General features: G+C 38.0%; 1 protein-coding gene across 7 annotated transcripts in view; it reads right to left on the bottom strand.

The window, feature by feature from the left end:
* ccdc178 (coiled-coil domain containing 178) overlaps window positions 1–13,061 on the bottom strand; it is a 206,995-nt gene that overhangs the window by 117,907 nt on the left and 76,027 nt on the right. For 5 of the 7 annotated variants that reach the window (XM_062980407.1, XM_062980404.1, XM_062980401.1 and 2 more), the window contains 2 exons: window positions 8,759–8,920; window positions 5,367–5,480 (listed from right to left, as the gene is read on the bottom strand). In XM_062980407.1, the coding sequence (XP_062836477.1) occupies window positions 5,367–5,480; window positions 8,759–8,920 (276 nt within the window). The remainder of the gene's footprint in view (window positions 1–5,366; window positions 5,481–8,758; window positions 8,921–13,061) is intronic. The other 2 variants (XM_062980405.1, XM_062980406.1) reach the window with 1 other exon arrangement.

Raw genomic sequence — 13,061 nt, 5'->3', positions numbered from 1 at the left:
CTGATATATGCAACACAGTCTCTTAATGCAATGCTGATGGCACTACTGCAACATAATTTATAAACATCCTAGTCGGTATAATCAGTACAAACAGTAAAACAGAGAATTGAAATAACTGTGTTGTCGAAGGCTTTCATGGCCAGAATCACTGGCTTGCTGTGAGTTTTCCAGGCTATATGGCCATGTTCCAGAAGCATTCTTTCCTGACATTTCACCTGCATCTATAGCAGATATCCTCATAGGTTGTGAGAGGCCTCATAACTTCTGGGGATACCTACCATAGATGCAGGTGAAACATCGGGAAAGAATGCTTCTGGAACATGGCCATTCAGCCCGGAAACCTCACAGCAACCCATTTGAAATAACTGAATGACCTGAGCAAACTAGAGAAAACACCAGAATGATCTCGTATGCCAATGTGGAAATAGGCATATTTCAAAAGGTGGCTACCCAATTTCCTTTTCGTAAAAGAAGGGAGTTGGGAATTGTGATCATTTAGAAACTTGTGTAATATAGGCATTTAGATTGCTCCAAATGAGGATGAGACCTTCCATTTCTCTTTCAGACCATGGAAAACTGAAATGGAGACCTACCATTTTTTTCAGAAAAAGAGACTCTAGTAAATAGTTTGACTATCTCTTCGAAGAGAGTGTTTGAAGGAAAGGAATAACAATGGAGGTTATCAAACACTATTATCTCCTAAAATCATAATAAAGATCCAGTGGACAGTGGCAATTATCATGCAGGAGTTTCAATAGCATCCTAGCCAATTTCCAATCATAGGAGATGTTGCATTCTTAGTGGCAGCAATGAATAAGCCAAAAGACTAACAAGTTATTTAGAAGACTTTTTTCTTGATAAATACTTCAGCTGGGAACTAGAAGCAAAACTCTTCTTGTCCAATCATATTGATGAGTCTTGAGGGGTCCAAATACTTCATTACATGACAATATAAGAAAAACTTGACAACTGTCAAAAGCAGTGACAAAATTGTTGCAAAACCAGCAAATTTTCTTTGAAAGTTTGTGGTTACAGTCTTTTTCATAGGGCTTCTCATTTAAGAGGCTGTTTTCTTTCAGAGACATGTCCTCAACCTCAGCCCTAGCTTTCTGATTTAGTGCTGTGGAATGGAACTGAGCTTGACAAAAGCATTAGAGCCAACCAGTGTTTGAGAACCAAAATCAGCTTCATTTCATGTCATACTGATCTGCTGCCAAAACAAGTTGCCTATCTCCCTCAAATAAAAGCTTGGACATTCCTCTTATCTTGAGGAAGGTACATGATACAAGCACTAAAGCATTTTCCTAAAGGAAAGACTGACAACAGTCCAGACACTGGAGATTTGCAACTGAGAATTACGGGTGGCATATGTCTTCTACATTGCTGCATCAGGCTGCTTAACCTCCTTCCCATTGCAGATGGCTGAGCCACTGTCACTGACTTTTCAACGGCATATTTTAGAAGCATACCACAAATTTCCTCTTGAATTCTGTAGAGATTTTCAAAACAGTTATGTGACAATAGTAAAACTGATGGAGAGTTACACAAGGATGCTTTGATTGCTATAAGCATAGACAAAAACAATGTTAGTGAAACAGTGGTGAAATGTAACGTTAATAGTAAAAACTGAACTATCTGAAAGTTCTGTTGATATTTGAATAAGTGACTCATAATGGCTGTGTTATAAATCCCCTGAAGAGGATAGTAATGACTGGTCGCCTCCCATATTTGGATGGATTATGTTAGCACACTGAAAACACTGTCAGAATGGCACTCCTGTAAAAGGATGCATAGGCAGAGAGTAAAATAATTGAGACGCAGTCGTATTATGTATGTGGAATAACACACACATATTATGAGGAGGTGACCAGAAGAGGAGTTTTTTGAAATATGGAAAAGGATTTAAGGATTAACTTCTGAGAGACCAAGACTAATTGATAAAGAAAGACCATATGAAGCATTTGCTAATACGTGAAAGGTGGACAAAGACACAGAGGCAAAGTAAAATACATTTAAAGTGAATTGTAAAACAAATACTACTAAGAGTAAATTTGTTAGTGCTAGGTCCTAGTGTTGATGTTCAGAATGGCATAATATTAAAATGGTGTAATATAATTCAAACCAAAGGTAACTTGGAGCAAATTAACTGAGTGAATGGACATAGCAGTTGTGACTCAAAAAAGCATTAGAATTATAATGGAATGCAAACTGGATGGACACAGCATCCATCCCTTGACCAGGCATGGTCAAAGGAGAAGTTAGAGTACAATTATATAGTCATGTGATGTAGTGGTTTGGGTGTTGGATTAGGGTTTGAGAACAGGATTGAGATCTCTCTTCTCCTGTGGTGACTTTCAGCAAGTCACATACCTTGGCTTCAGAAGAAGGCAAAAGCAGACGCTTTCTGAACAAATGTTTCCAAGAAAACCTCATCATAAGCCATAAATTGGAAATGTCTGGCAGACAAATTACAAGAGGAGAAATATGGTGGCAGCATTTTGGGTCTAAGTACTTAAAACAACGTCTTAAATTGGACCCAAAAATGAATCAACATCAGTAATATGTTTTAAAATATGAATTTCTTGCAGACCCTCCCTCCACATTGGGATGGGAATAGGTTTCCAAACTGGAGAATCTCCTTTTCTATATGGGTCCCTCCTTGAAAACAAATTATGATATATTGTCATCAGTTAGATTAAGTTCTGCTTTCTTCTTTCTTTCTTCAACTGCTTGGGGAATTGTTAAGCCTTTCTATGAAGGGTCTCTCCCTTCAACCCAACAAAAAAAGAATAATTGTTTTTGAATCTGCTTGCCCAAAGCCCCCAAGACACAGAAGTTAACAAAACCTTATGAAATATCCTAAGAATTCAAGGAGTAGCTTAGCAACTGTGCAGTCTTGCATGTGGGGAAGGTTTTAATGAGAAATTCAGTTTTAAAACAATGCAGCAAAATGTCCACACACACATATATGAGAGAGTTTATTACAGGGTGGTAAGAGGAAGAAACAAGAACAACAATCAGATGCACAGAATTAAAGCAAAATCAATACAGGCAGCCAAACTCAAATAGGTACATGTTATATGCCTGATGACAAGCTTGGATTTTCAAATAAATGCAAAATTCTGTCTGAAGAGAGCATCTTTGACTTCATTAGATGTTGCTAGGAAAGAACAGACTAAGACCAAAACCTCACATACTTTGTATATTTCTGTCTACATCTTTAAAAAAAATGTCAAAAAATCAACCTGGGTTAACTTAGTCTCAAATTAATGTAGGTACTATCCCTTAACCCACATCAAAAAGAAAAAAAAAAAGAACCATCCCTTTCCCTAAGCAGAGTGATGAATGGCAAGAGCTTGATCTGTCTGGGGGAGATGTTTAAAAATTCTCAACTGACAAGAATCTTCACAGTTTAGGACTTGGGACCTCATCTCAAGGGGCTTTTTGCCTTGACTAGGGCACTGTCGAGATGCAGTCAGGATGGCGACCACCGGAGTCCATTACATGATACAAGCAATTTCCAGTAGAGCTCTATCCTGACTCTGTGCTTGCTGCATCTCGGCAGCATGCTAAGAGGCAGCCCTGAGAACACAGATTAATACTGTAGTCTTATAGACTAAGCTGGTGACAATTCGGGATCAAGATGGGGAAAGATTAGAATTGGTGTGGGATGTTAAAGGAGCAATGCGGGTTGCTGCCTCGTGGTTTCTCCCACTGCCACACAGTGTCCTCCACTCTCCCCTGGCTTATGGACCTCCATGTGATGAGGTCCCTATTCTGTGTAAATTTGTACATGGTTGCTTTGATAAGAAAACATCATTTTATGTATGGAAAGTAATGTTTCAATGTGCAGAATTCCTGTACAGAAAAGTCTGTTTTCTATTCAGAAAATGCAATAATTGGGAGTTTACTCCGTATAAAATTTGCACATGGTTAAGACTGCACTTTATTTGCAGAAAGCAGCACAGGAAGCATTTTTACATTGAAACTGTTTCCAAAGAAGAAATGTTGTTTTCTGCATGAAACAGCAGTGTGCAAATTTGTATAGTAATTCCCAAACTGCAACTACCCTATTTCAATGCATAATAGTCACGATAACATAATAATGGTACCTCTATTTTTGGGGTCCTGGAAGTGGTATATTTGTATTCCTTGCATAATAGTTGCACCCCACTGGTGCACATGGGTGAACGAGCATGATTTCCTTTGGCTGCTGAAGGAGGCCCTGTAAGCCATGGTCACTCACATGCACTAGTGGGAGAGGCCTGCGAGGTCTCCCTTAGCTTCCGTCTGGGGGAGGCCCTGTTGATTTCCACATTTTCATTACTTAATAGTCAACCCCCCTTTTTGAAGGGGGTTTAAGGGGAAAAAGTTGTGGTGACTGTGCAGTAAAATATGGTAGGCTTCAAAAATTATCTTCTCTTCTAAGAATAGAGTTCCCCAAAGCCTCATAGACACTTACTAAAGAATAAGTTGTACTACACTCAACGAGATGTCTTTCCAACTCAGCATGCAAACAAGATTGCACTGCCCTTGAATTTTTCCAAATGAGTCAATAAAAATATATAGGAATTTAAAATAATTTTTCCAACTTATTCTACTGACACTATTATTTTGCAGTATGTTGTGTATAGACTTGTTGAATCTTTGCCTATACATATTGCGTGTTGGAACGAGACACTGTATTTAATTCATATTATCTGAAAGAAACCTAGAATAAGCATATAATTTCCCAAGGTTTAACATGCCTTTAAATTGGTATACTGTAGGACAATTAACTGAAGATTGTTTATGTGCCAGAAGATTATAAATATCCTTTGGTTAAATGAAAAATCTCTACTTACCTGTTTCACTATCTAATCTTAATAACTTTGCAATAGTTTTCTCTATAAATACCAATGGCAAGTAATAATAATGCAAATAAGATACTTCTAGACAAAGGCTTATAATTACAAGCCCATTTATACAAATGTAATGTTCGATAACAAAAGACAGAATGATTCCTTTACTAACATAGGCAAGTTGGTAGTACTATAGTAAACACATGCCATAATTTACAAAAAGATGCCATCTGCTGTGCAAAGGTGCAATCAGCAGGCTATTTCTATTATGATCTAGCCCTTTTTCTATCTTGCATTGATTTTCATCCCCCTTTCCCCCCAAAATCCAAAGCATGATGAGGCAGTGTGGCTTAGCGATAACCGAGATGTCATTTTGGCTTTGGCAGATTATTTGAAGCAAGAAACAAAAAAGGTCTATGTACAGCATGCCCCCTATACATCTAAAGCAACTGAGTAAAAATAACAAGCTAATATTTCAAAACTATTACAAATAAAACCTGCTAGACCAAGCCTTAACATATTCACCTGTATATCTTTTAATAGTTTTTGAAAACAATTCTTCTGTTCATCTAGATCTTCTTTAATTATTTTCTCCTTTTCATCAAGTTCTTGAATTTTCCGTTTCAAATTTTCAATTTCCTGAAACAGATAAAGATAAAAGGATGGTGATGAAATCCAACACATCCCATGAAAAAATGTTAAATGCTGTTTACATTCATGTTGTATACAGTAATAATGTATTATTTACCCAAGACATTCAATTTAAATCCATTTGGAACATATTTTTTGAGAGAAAGAGAGAGAGCATGGGGGATATACCTATATAATACTGGGTAAGACAATTTTAAAGGCAACTTTTAGTGATCCTTATAGTTCAGACAATGTAAGCTTTCCAAAATTACTTTCATGCCAACTTTAATCACTATCAGCAGAAGAACCTGGGAAATCCTTTGGAATATGCTCTCCGTGGCTTGACCCCCCCCCCCTTTGGTATATTTTTCCTCTTTTTGTCATCATTGCTAAATTACCTGCCCCTTCCCTCTATCATCCCTGCACAAATACCAAAAGGGAAAGGCTATAGAGGAGACTGTTTCATCTCCTCACTATTGCCTCCTCACTGCTCACATATTCAGAATAGGTAGGTAAATAGGGGGTGATAGCAGGAAGGAGGAGTCCTAGGAAACTGCCAGAATGAATGCTGGCAGTCTTAAGTGCCCAGCTTTGCTACTAGTGTTAACGTGAAAAAAATAATATGTGAATTATGTTCATATATAAATTTCCTCGTGATCATTTCACTAGTTTATGTCATGAACATCCTTGTGAGTTATTGCTGTTTATCTTTCAGAGATCAGAAATCAAAATAAAAAACTATGCAAGGGCCACCTAGTAAATCCACGGGGATGTGTTCTTCTGGAGTATGGGCTATACTGGCTACACCAGTGTCATCAATTGCCAGGATCCAAATATATCTAAAAAACATGGCTGTGCCTAGTGGGATTTTTAGCCTTCTGAAATGCAAACCTGCATGATGAGGTACAAAGCTGAGATGGAAACTCTTGTTTGTGTTGAAAGCAAACTGCCACGTGCCATTGGGGACGATTGCTTGAAAAACCAAAGCTATCTGAGGTTAAAAAGGTTTTCCCCTGATGTTAAGTCCAGTCATGTCTGATTCTGAGGGTTGGTGCTCATCTCCTTTACTAAGCTGAAGAGCCGGCGTTGTCCATAGACACCTCCAAGGTCATCTGGCCGGCATGACTGCATGGAGTGCCGTTAATTTAAGATAAAGCTATCTTAGATACTGAGAAATATTTGAGAAGTTCTTCAGATGCAGAACACTTCATTTATGTCTAATTTCCACAGCAACTTCATGCCAGAATTTTCTTTTCTTTATGTAGTTAGCATGCTTTTTATTTTCATGACATGGGTTGCCAAGACTCTCACTATAATGACTATTTTGCACATATATAGCTATAGATACGTACATAAAATCACCATCCCTGGATACCATTCTATAGGATAATTATCACCTGGTCTCCAATACCCATTTTTGGTAAGGGGTCTGAAGTATCTTGTGGCCTCCCATCTCCAGGGGTTTCTGGATTAGACCAATATTTTGGCTCTGTTTCAATTGGCTTCAGTCTTGGTTGGTGACAGCTTTGATTGGTTTGGTGGATGACCTTCACCAGGAATTTGACAGGGGAGTATGTCCCTATTGGTTCTGGCAGACCTCTCAGCACCACTCAGCATCACAAATTATTATATCCTTCTGGGGCATCTTGCTGGAATGGACCTAGAGTCAGTGTTTTGCAGGGGTGAATTCAGATGATGGTTCTTGGGGACTTCTGTTTGAATAATAGAATCATAGAATAGTAGAGTTGGAAGAGACCTCATGGGCCATCCAGCCCAACCCCCCTGCCAAGAAGCAGGAAATCGCATTTAAAGTACCCCCGACAGATGGCCATCCAGCCTCTACTTAAAAGCCTCCAAAGAAGGAGCGCCACCACAGTCCGGGGGAGAGAGTTCCACGGCCGAACAGCTCTCACAGTGAGGAAGTTCTTCCTGATGTTCAGGTGGAATCTCCTCTGGACACATTCCAGCTTGTCAACATCTCCCTTCAATTGCGGTGCCCAGAATTGGACACAGTATTCGAATCTTTGACTATTGGCTCGTGGAGTCCCACAGGGATTTGTATTATCTTCCATTCTATTTAATATATACATAAAGCTACTGAGAGAAGTCATCTGGAGTTTTAGGGTCAAGTGTCACAATTATGCTCATGACACCCAGCCCTATCTCTTCTTTCCACTTCAGTCTAAAGAAATAGTTTCTTTTCTAAACCAGTACTTGTCAACAATGATGGACTGGATGAGGGTGAACAAATTGAAATGCAATCCAGACAAGACAGAGGTGACCCTGTCCAATCAGGGAACAGGGATTCAGCCTGTGCTGGATGAGGTTACTTTTGATCTGAAGCCATAGGTGTAGTCACAGCTCTGACCTTGGAGACTCAGTTTTCTGTGGTGATCGGGAATACATTTTCACAGTAAGAGCTAGTGCACCAATGCATTTGCACTTGTTAAGCTTTAAGATCTTAAGTTTTAAGATCTAAAGGTGAGGTACTTCTTTCTCTTTATCTCATTGCCTTCACAAGTACAGTTGGCGGGAATGTAAGGGAAGCCCTGTTCTGTGTCTGCTGCTGCATTTGACACTCCCTCCCTGGGGAAGCTACAATGGCTCCTTCGTTGTCCTTTTGGCAGCATATTAAAACCTTTCTTTTCCAATAAAAGTGTTACTATATCATGAAAACGGTTCATGAAATTATGTTTGGAGGACAGAGTTTCTGTCACATTATGAACTTTCACTGTGTTGCCACTATATGAAAGAAAACAACATTCTACTCTAAAGGTATTAGAATATCATCTTTGATTGAAATATGAACAGTTTCCCTGAACACTGGAAAGAGGATGTTTCTATGAACTTTCTTTTTAAAGATTTTGAGCCAAAATAAATGTACAGTTAAGGACTAAGATACATAATCCCTGCCACACCCACAGTAAGCTTCTAAAAGACTAATGATGTGGTCTTTATCACATTTTTAAACTTTTTTTTCTTGGGGAAGGGCTTACTACATTAATCACTGTCATTAGCATGCTATTTTGAAAATACAATTAGTTGTGTAGGGATTGTGTTCTACATGAACCATTATGACTGAAAAGTATCATTATTTTGCATTTAATTTTACATTATGACATTAAAGTCAAAATCCCAATGCAAATTTGATTTTAAATTATTTATATAGTTTTCTTCTTCCAAATAACAATTTTAACTTCATTATTTTCAGATGACACACAGCAAGGTTTGACCATTGTACAAGGAAGCTTTAAGAGGCAGCATGGTTTTGCCTAAGTTTAACTTACCTCTATAAGGTATTTGTGCTTTTCTTTATTTTTTGCTAGCAATTCTGTTTGTTCAGCCACAAGCCGGTCGAGTTCTGCTAATTTCTTCTTGATTTTTTCTTGTAACTTGTCATGAACCCTTTGCCTCTTAGCCAGCTCTAACTGCAGTGCTTTAACCCTTTTCTGTTCATAATAGACATAAAATACACTGAAGGACCTCCAACACAGAAAGGAAATCAACAACTCCATATTACACAATCTGTCCTACTTCTATCAAAAATGCATCTCTGAGATGCCTTTGTTGGATATTACTGCAGTTCTAGGACCCAGTACATACTAGTACATTTCCACTATGTTGTTGTTTTACTAATTCTGTGATTAGGAATCATGTCTACTGGAGAATATAATACAAGCTGCTCCAACTATATATGAAGGTAATCTGTAAGGAAATTTAAAGAAGGGCAAAGTAGTGAAAAAGTGTCCCCATTATCTATAGAGGAAAATACCAGGTTTTTTTCTTTCTTTACTGAGATCATGAATGTTGCAATTTAGCTCACACTGATCTCTGGCATAAAGAATACTTGATGCTGCAAAAAGCTAAATAAAAGAGGAGTGACTCAGTCTTTCTCTAGTACTGGATTTCCCATTTTTCTATCATACTCTACTTGAGAATTGGAATGGTGTAGCAGGCAAGAGAGGAAACTAAATCTTCCCTTAAGGGGTATTGAGCATCTGAAAGAAACTATCCAGAGGTTCAGTTGATTTTCAGAGTGAACATAAGACTTCTTGATTATTTATACTTACAATCACCCTTACCTTAGGCTAAAGAACCAAAAGCCATGGAAAGAGCAAACAATACCAGATGAACCATATTCCTCCCATCTTCCTAGTATTGACAATCACCATCCAAGAAATAACTAAAGGAAGTATTTTCCACTGCCTTGAATGTCTGACTAAACTTATTCAGTAACATTTACTTGCTGAGCCTGTAGCTGAGCAAGATCTACATGATCAATCCCTTTGCCCATGACTAGAAATTCAGTGCCAGTTGATAGGTCCTAAAGTTCTCACACTCCATTTGTCCTTTAGAAATCTGAACATTAGGAAGAACTTCCTCACAGTGAGGGCTGTTCGGCTGTGGAACTCTCTTCCCCGGACTGTGGTGGAGGCTCCTTCTTTGGAGGCTTTTAAACAGAGGCTGGATGGCCATCTGTCAGGGGTGCTATGAATGCGATTTCCTGCTTCTTGGCAGGGGGTTGGACTGGATGGCCCATGAGGTCTCTTCCAACTCTACTATTCTATGACTCTATGACTTCAGAATAGGTTAGAAGTAACCTCTAGGCACTTAGATCTTAGATTATCTCTCACATAGGCACTATCCGAATTTTGAGCTTCTAATGACTGAGCTAAAATCTCCTCCCCTCCAATTTCAGAGCCTTGTAAATGAATAATGGAATGATGTAGTGGTCAGTTTTTCAGAGGGAAAATTCCAAGATGAGCAACTTTGATTAAAATCAGGTTGGCAGCCACAGCTTTTTTCCATTTTGAAGCCCCTGGGATGGTCTACCTGGTGCCAACTTCTTGTTGCTTTTGGATACCTTATGGATTAAAAATGATGCTTGCTAACCAGAAGCTACTGGGAGGAAATTTGTATAGGCTCTTCAAACTTCCAAATTTCAACACATTTAATTTGTTGTGGATCTATTTTTAGTACACAGATTTCACAGTGGTGGTAGGAGAGAGGAAGATTTCTTTAAAATGGATGCTTCTTTGCCTTATAGAAAAAAATATGCAATTGCTTCCACAACTAAAGAAACTTTAATGGGATCTAATAAGGTATATAAAGTAATTTATTATGCTATTATAAAAAGCTGCTCACCCTTCTCTATACATTATTGACTACATTTAAAAAAACAACAAATGGGAATAGTATATACTTTGATTTTCTCACAGAAGGAAAGGTCAACAAGTAGCTATGAGGTTCTTTATAACCCAAAAACTGCAACATCCTTTCAGAAATGGGAATGGGCAAACTTAAATAAAGTTAGGTATTTTGTTTTATACACTTGAAGTGAAGTCGGCAAACAACTGCAGGATTCAGTACAAAGAAAGAATGCACATTTAAACAGAAACAACAATATTTAAATATTACAACCACAACCATGCAGTTATACTTTGATATGAATGTAAATAGATATTCATAAGGAAGTTTTCAGGGAAACATTTTCCTTTAGTTTACAAAAGAAAACAAATGGCAGATAATATCAATTTCATGAGTAATTTGAAATAATGTTTATATAGACTTATCATTAATTTTTTGCTTAGCAACCATTGAAAGTACCTGCCCCTACCCAAGTTTGACAGTAACACTGAGTTGGAATGCTCTCAGTTTAGATAATTATTAAATCAAGAATTTTAAGCCAGAAATCTCTTGCTTTATTTCTTCAAGGACATTTACTGTTCATATTATTTCTGTTCAGAGCAATACCCAGTAAATTATCTCAGAGAATACTTGACAATGTCTGTGTATTTGAAAGGAAAAAAAAAAACCTCTTTTCTCCTTTTATTTGCCTTCTTCTAGCTTTGAAAAAGAGTTTAAGGGAAAGGATGATGTGAACTTTTATTTCTTATCTTGCAGTTACAAAATTGCAGTATTCTTAAGAAAAAAAACAGCCTGATAGCTGTGTGTAAATAGCAAGAGTGTTAAAGGTTAGGTAACGAAATGGCAAATTGTTAACAGGGATCATGCTAGGTGCCATAGGCTGTGTTTCAGAAGAAGGAACTGATAAAACCATCTCAGAGCATTCATTGTCTAAGAAACTTTATAAAATTCATGGGGTTGTCATAAGTCAACAGGCAACTTAGAGGCACATATACACGTACATCATTCCACTTGTTCATGGACTGAGCCCAAGGAGTGCAGTAAGTCTGTGCCTATGCTGTAGCAAATTGCAACTCAAACTACATGCAGCTAGATAATTAAGTAGCATAGATATTTACCTACAAACCCTGGTTCAATTTCATTGTAAACTAGTTTAGGTACCTGGCAATGCCCAGATTAACTCTTTTGCAGTGCTATTTATAAGAAATAGTCATTTTTGCTTTTGTTTTTATGAATGGTCCCATTAGAAAATGCATAAGGATGTGGGTGAATTATAACTCTCAACACCATGAGTCAATTCTCTTCAAATTACGCTGATATTCAAAGTCGGTAATATTGGGTACATGTGCCGAGTTTGGTCCAGATGCATCATTGGTGGGGTTTACAGTGCTCTCTGGAGGTGGGTGATCTATAACACCCAACATACAAGAGCAATACTTAAAGGTCAGTCATGTTGATGTGTGTGCCAAATTTGGTCCAAATGCATCATCAGTTGGGTTCAGAGTGCCCTCAAGATGTGGGTGAACTGTGACTCCCAAAATTTAAGGGCAATTCTCTCCAAAACTCACCAGTATTTAAAGTTTGTATGTGTGTATGCATCTATGTTTGTGGATGGATGATTTGCAAGATGGCTCCCAAATCAAGAGAGCCCTGTGATTCTTACTGACAATGGATCTTGACCAAACTTGGTGCCCCCCCCCCCAATGACAAACAGAAACTATTGAAGGGATTTAAGGAAACAAGGACACTGGACCCTGGAAGTTATCATTCACCCCACGTCCATAGGACCCTCTGGTTCCCACCTATGGTAGATCTGGGCCTAACTTGGCACACATACCCAACACAACCAACTTTATTAACTAGTTTGGACACACACTGAGGCAATTGTGTCTATATTTAATTAGAAGCTGTGAAAAGGAACCAACATTAGGTAACTATGACTATAATTTTTGTATGATTTCTTTTGTGTTTCTTCAGCTGTATTAATGTAAAAAAATCTTCAAAATTAATCTGTTTTCTTTTCAAATATGAATTATGTAATGTGAGAACACATGCATTTTTAACGTGTTTCTGAGAAGATTTCTAAATGAAGAAAGTTTTAAAAGGCAATTTTCAGCTCCTGCATGCAGCAGAAGGCAAACTACTAAAAATTTTTTGGAGGCTAGTAACATTCATGAACTTAGTTGGAAGCTGGGTTAATGACCTGTAAAACCCCGAGCTGGGTTAATGACCTGCAAAATGAATGTCAGAAATTCCCTATAACTTAGGAGCCGTTAGGGCATGAGGGCACTGTGCCAATACATAGAGGGCTCCCTATAGGGTTTAATAATGCCCTTTTTCTTCCCTTCCCCCAATTTGATGCATGCACATAAGCTGAAACACATTGCTGAAAGCAGAAGGAGGCCTATGTATAACTCTCATACCATCACCTAGCACATTTTC

This window comes from Anolis carolinensis, chromosome 4 (assembly GCF_035594765.1).
Source record: "Anolis carolinensis isolate JA03-04 chromosome 4, rAnoCar3.1.pri, whole genome shotgun sequence".
In the NCBI taxonomy this organism is placed as follows: Eukaryota; Metazoa; Chordata; class Lepidosauria; order Squamata; family Dactyloidae; genus Anolis; species Anolis carolinensis.
The sequence above is the reverse complement of the archived record's forward strand: the minus strand, read 5'-3'. Positions and strand labels throughout refer to the sequence as shown.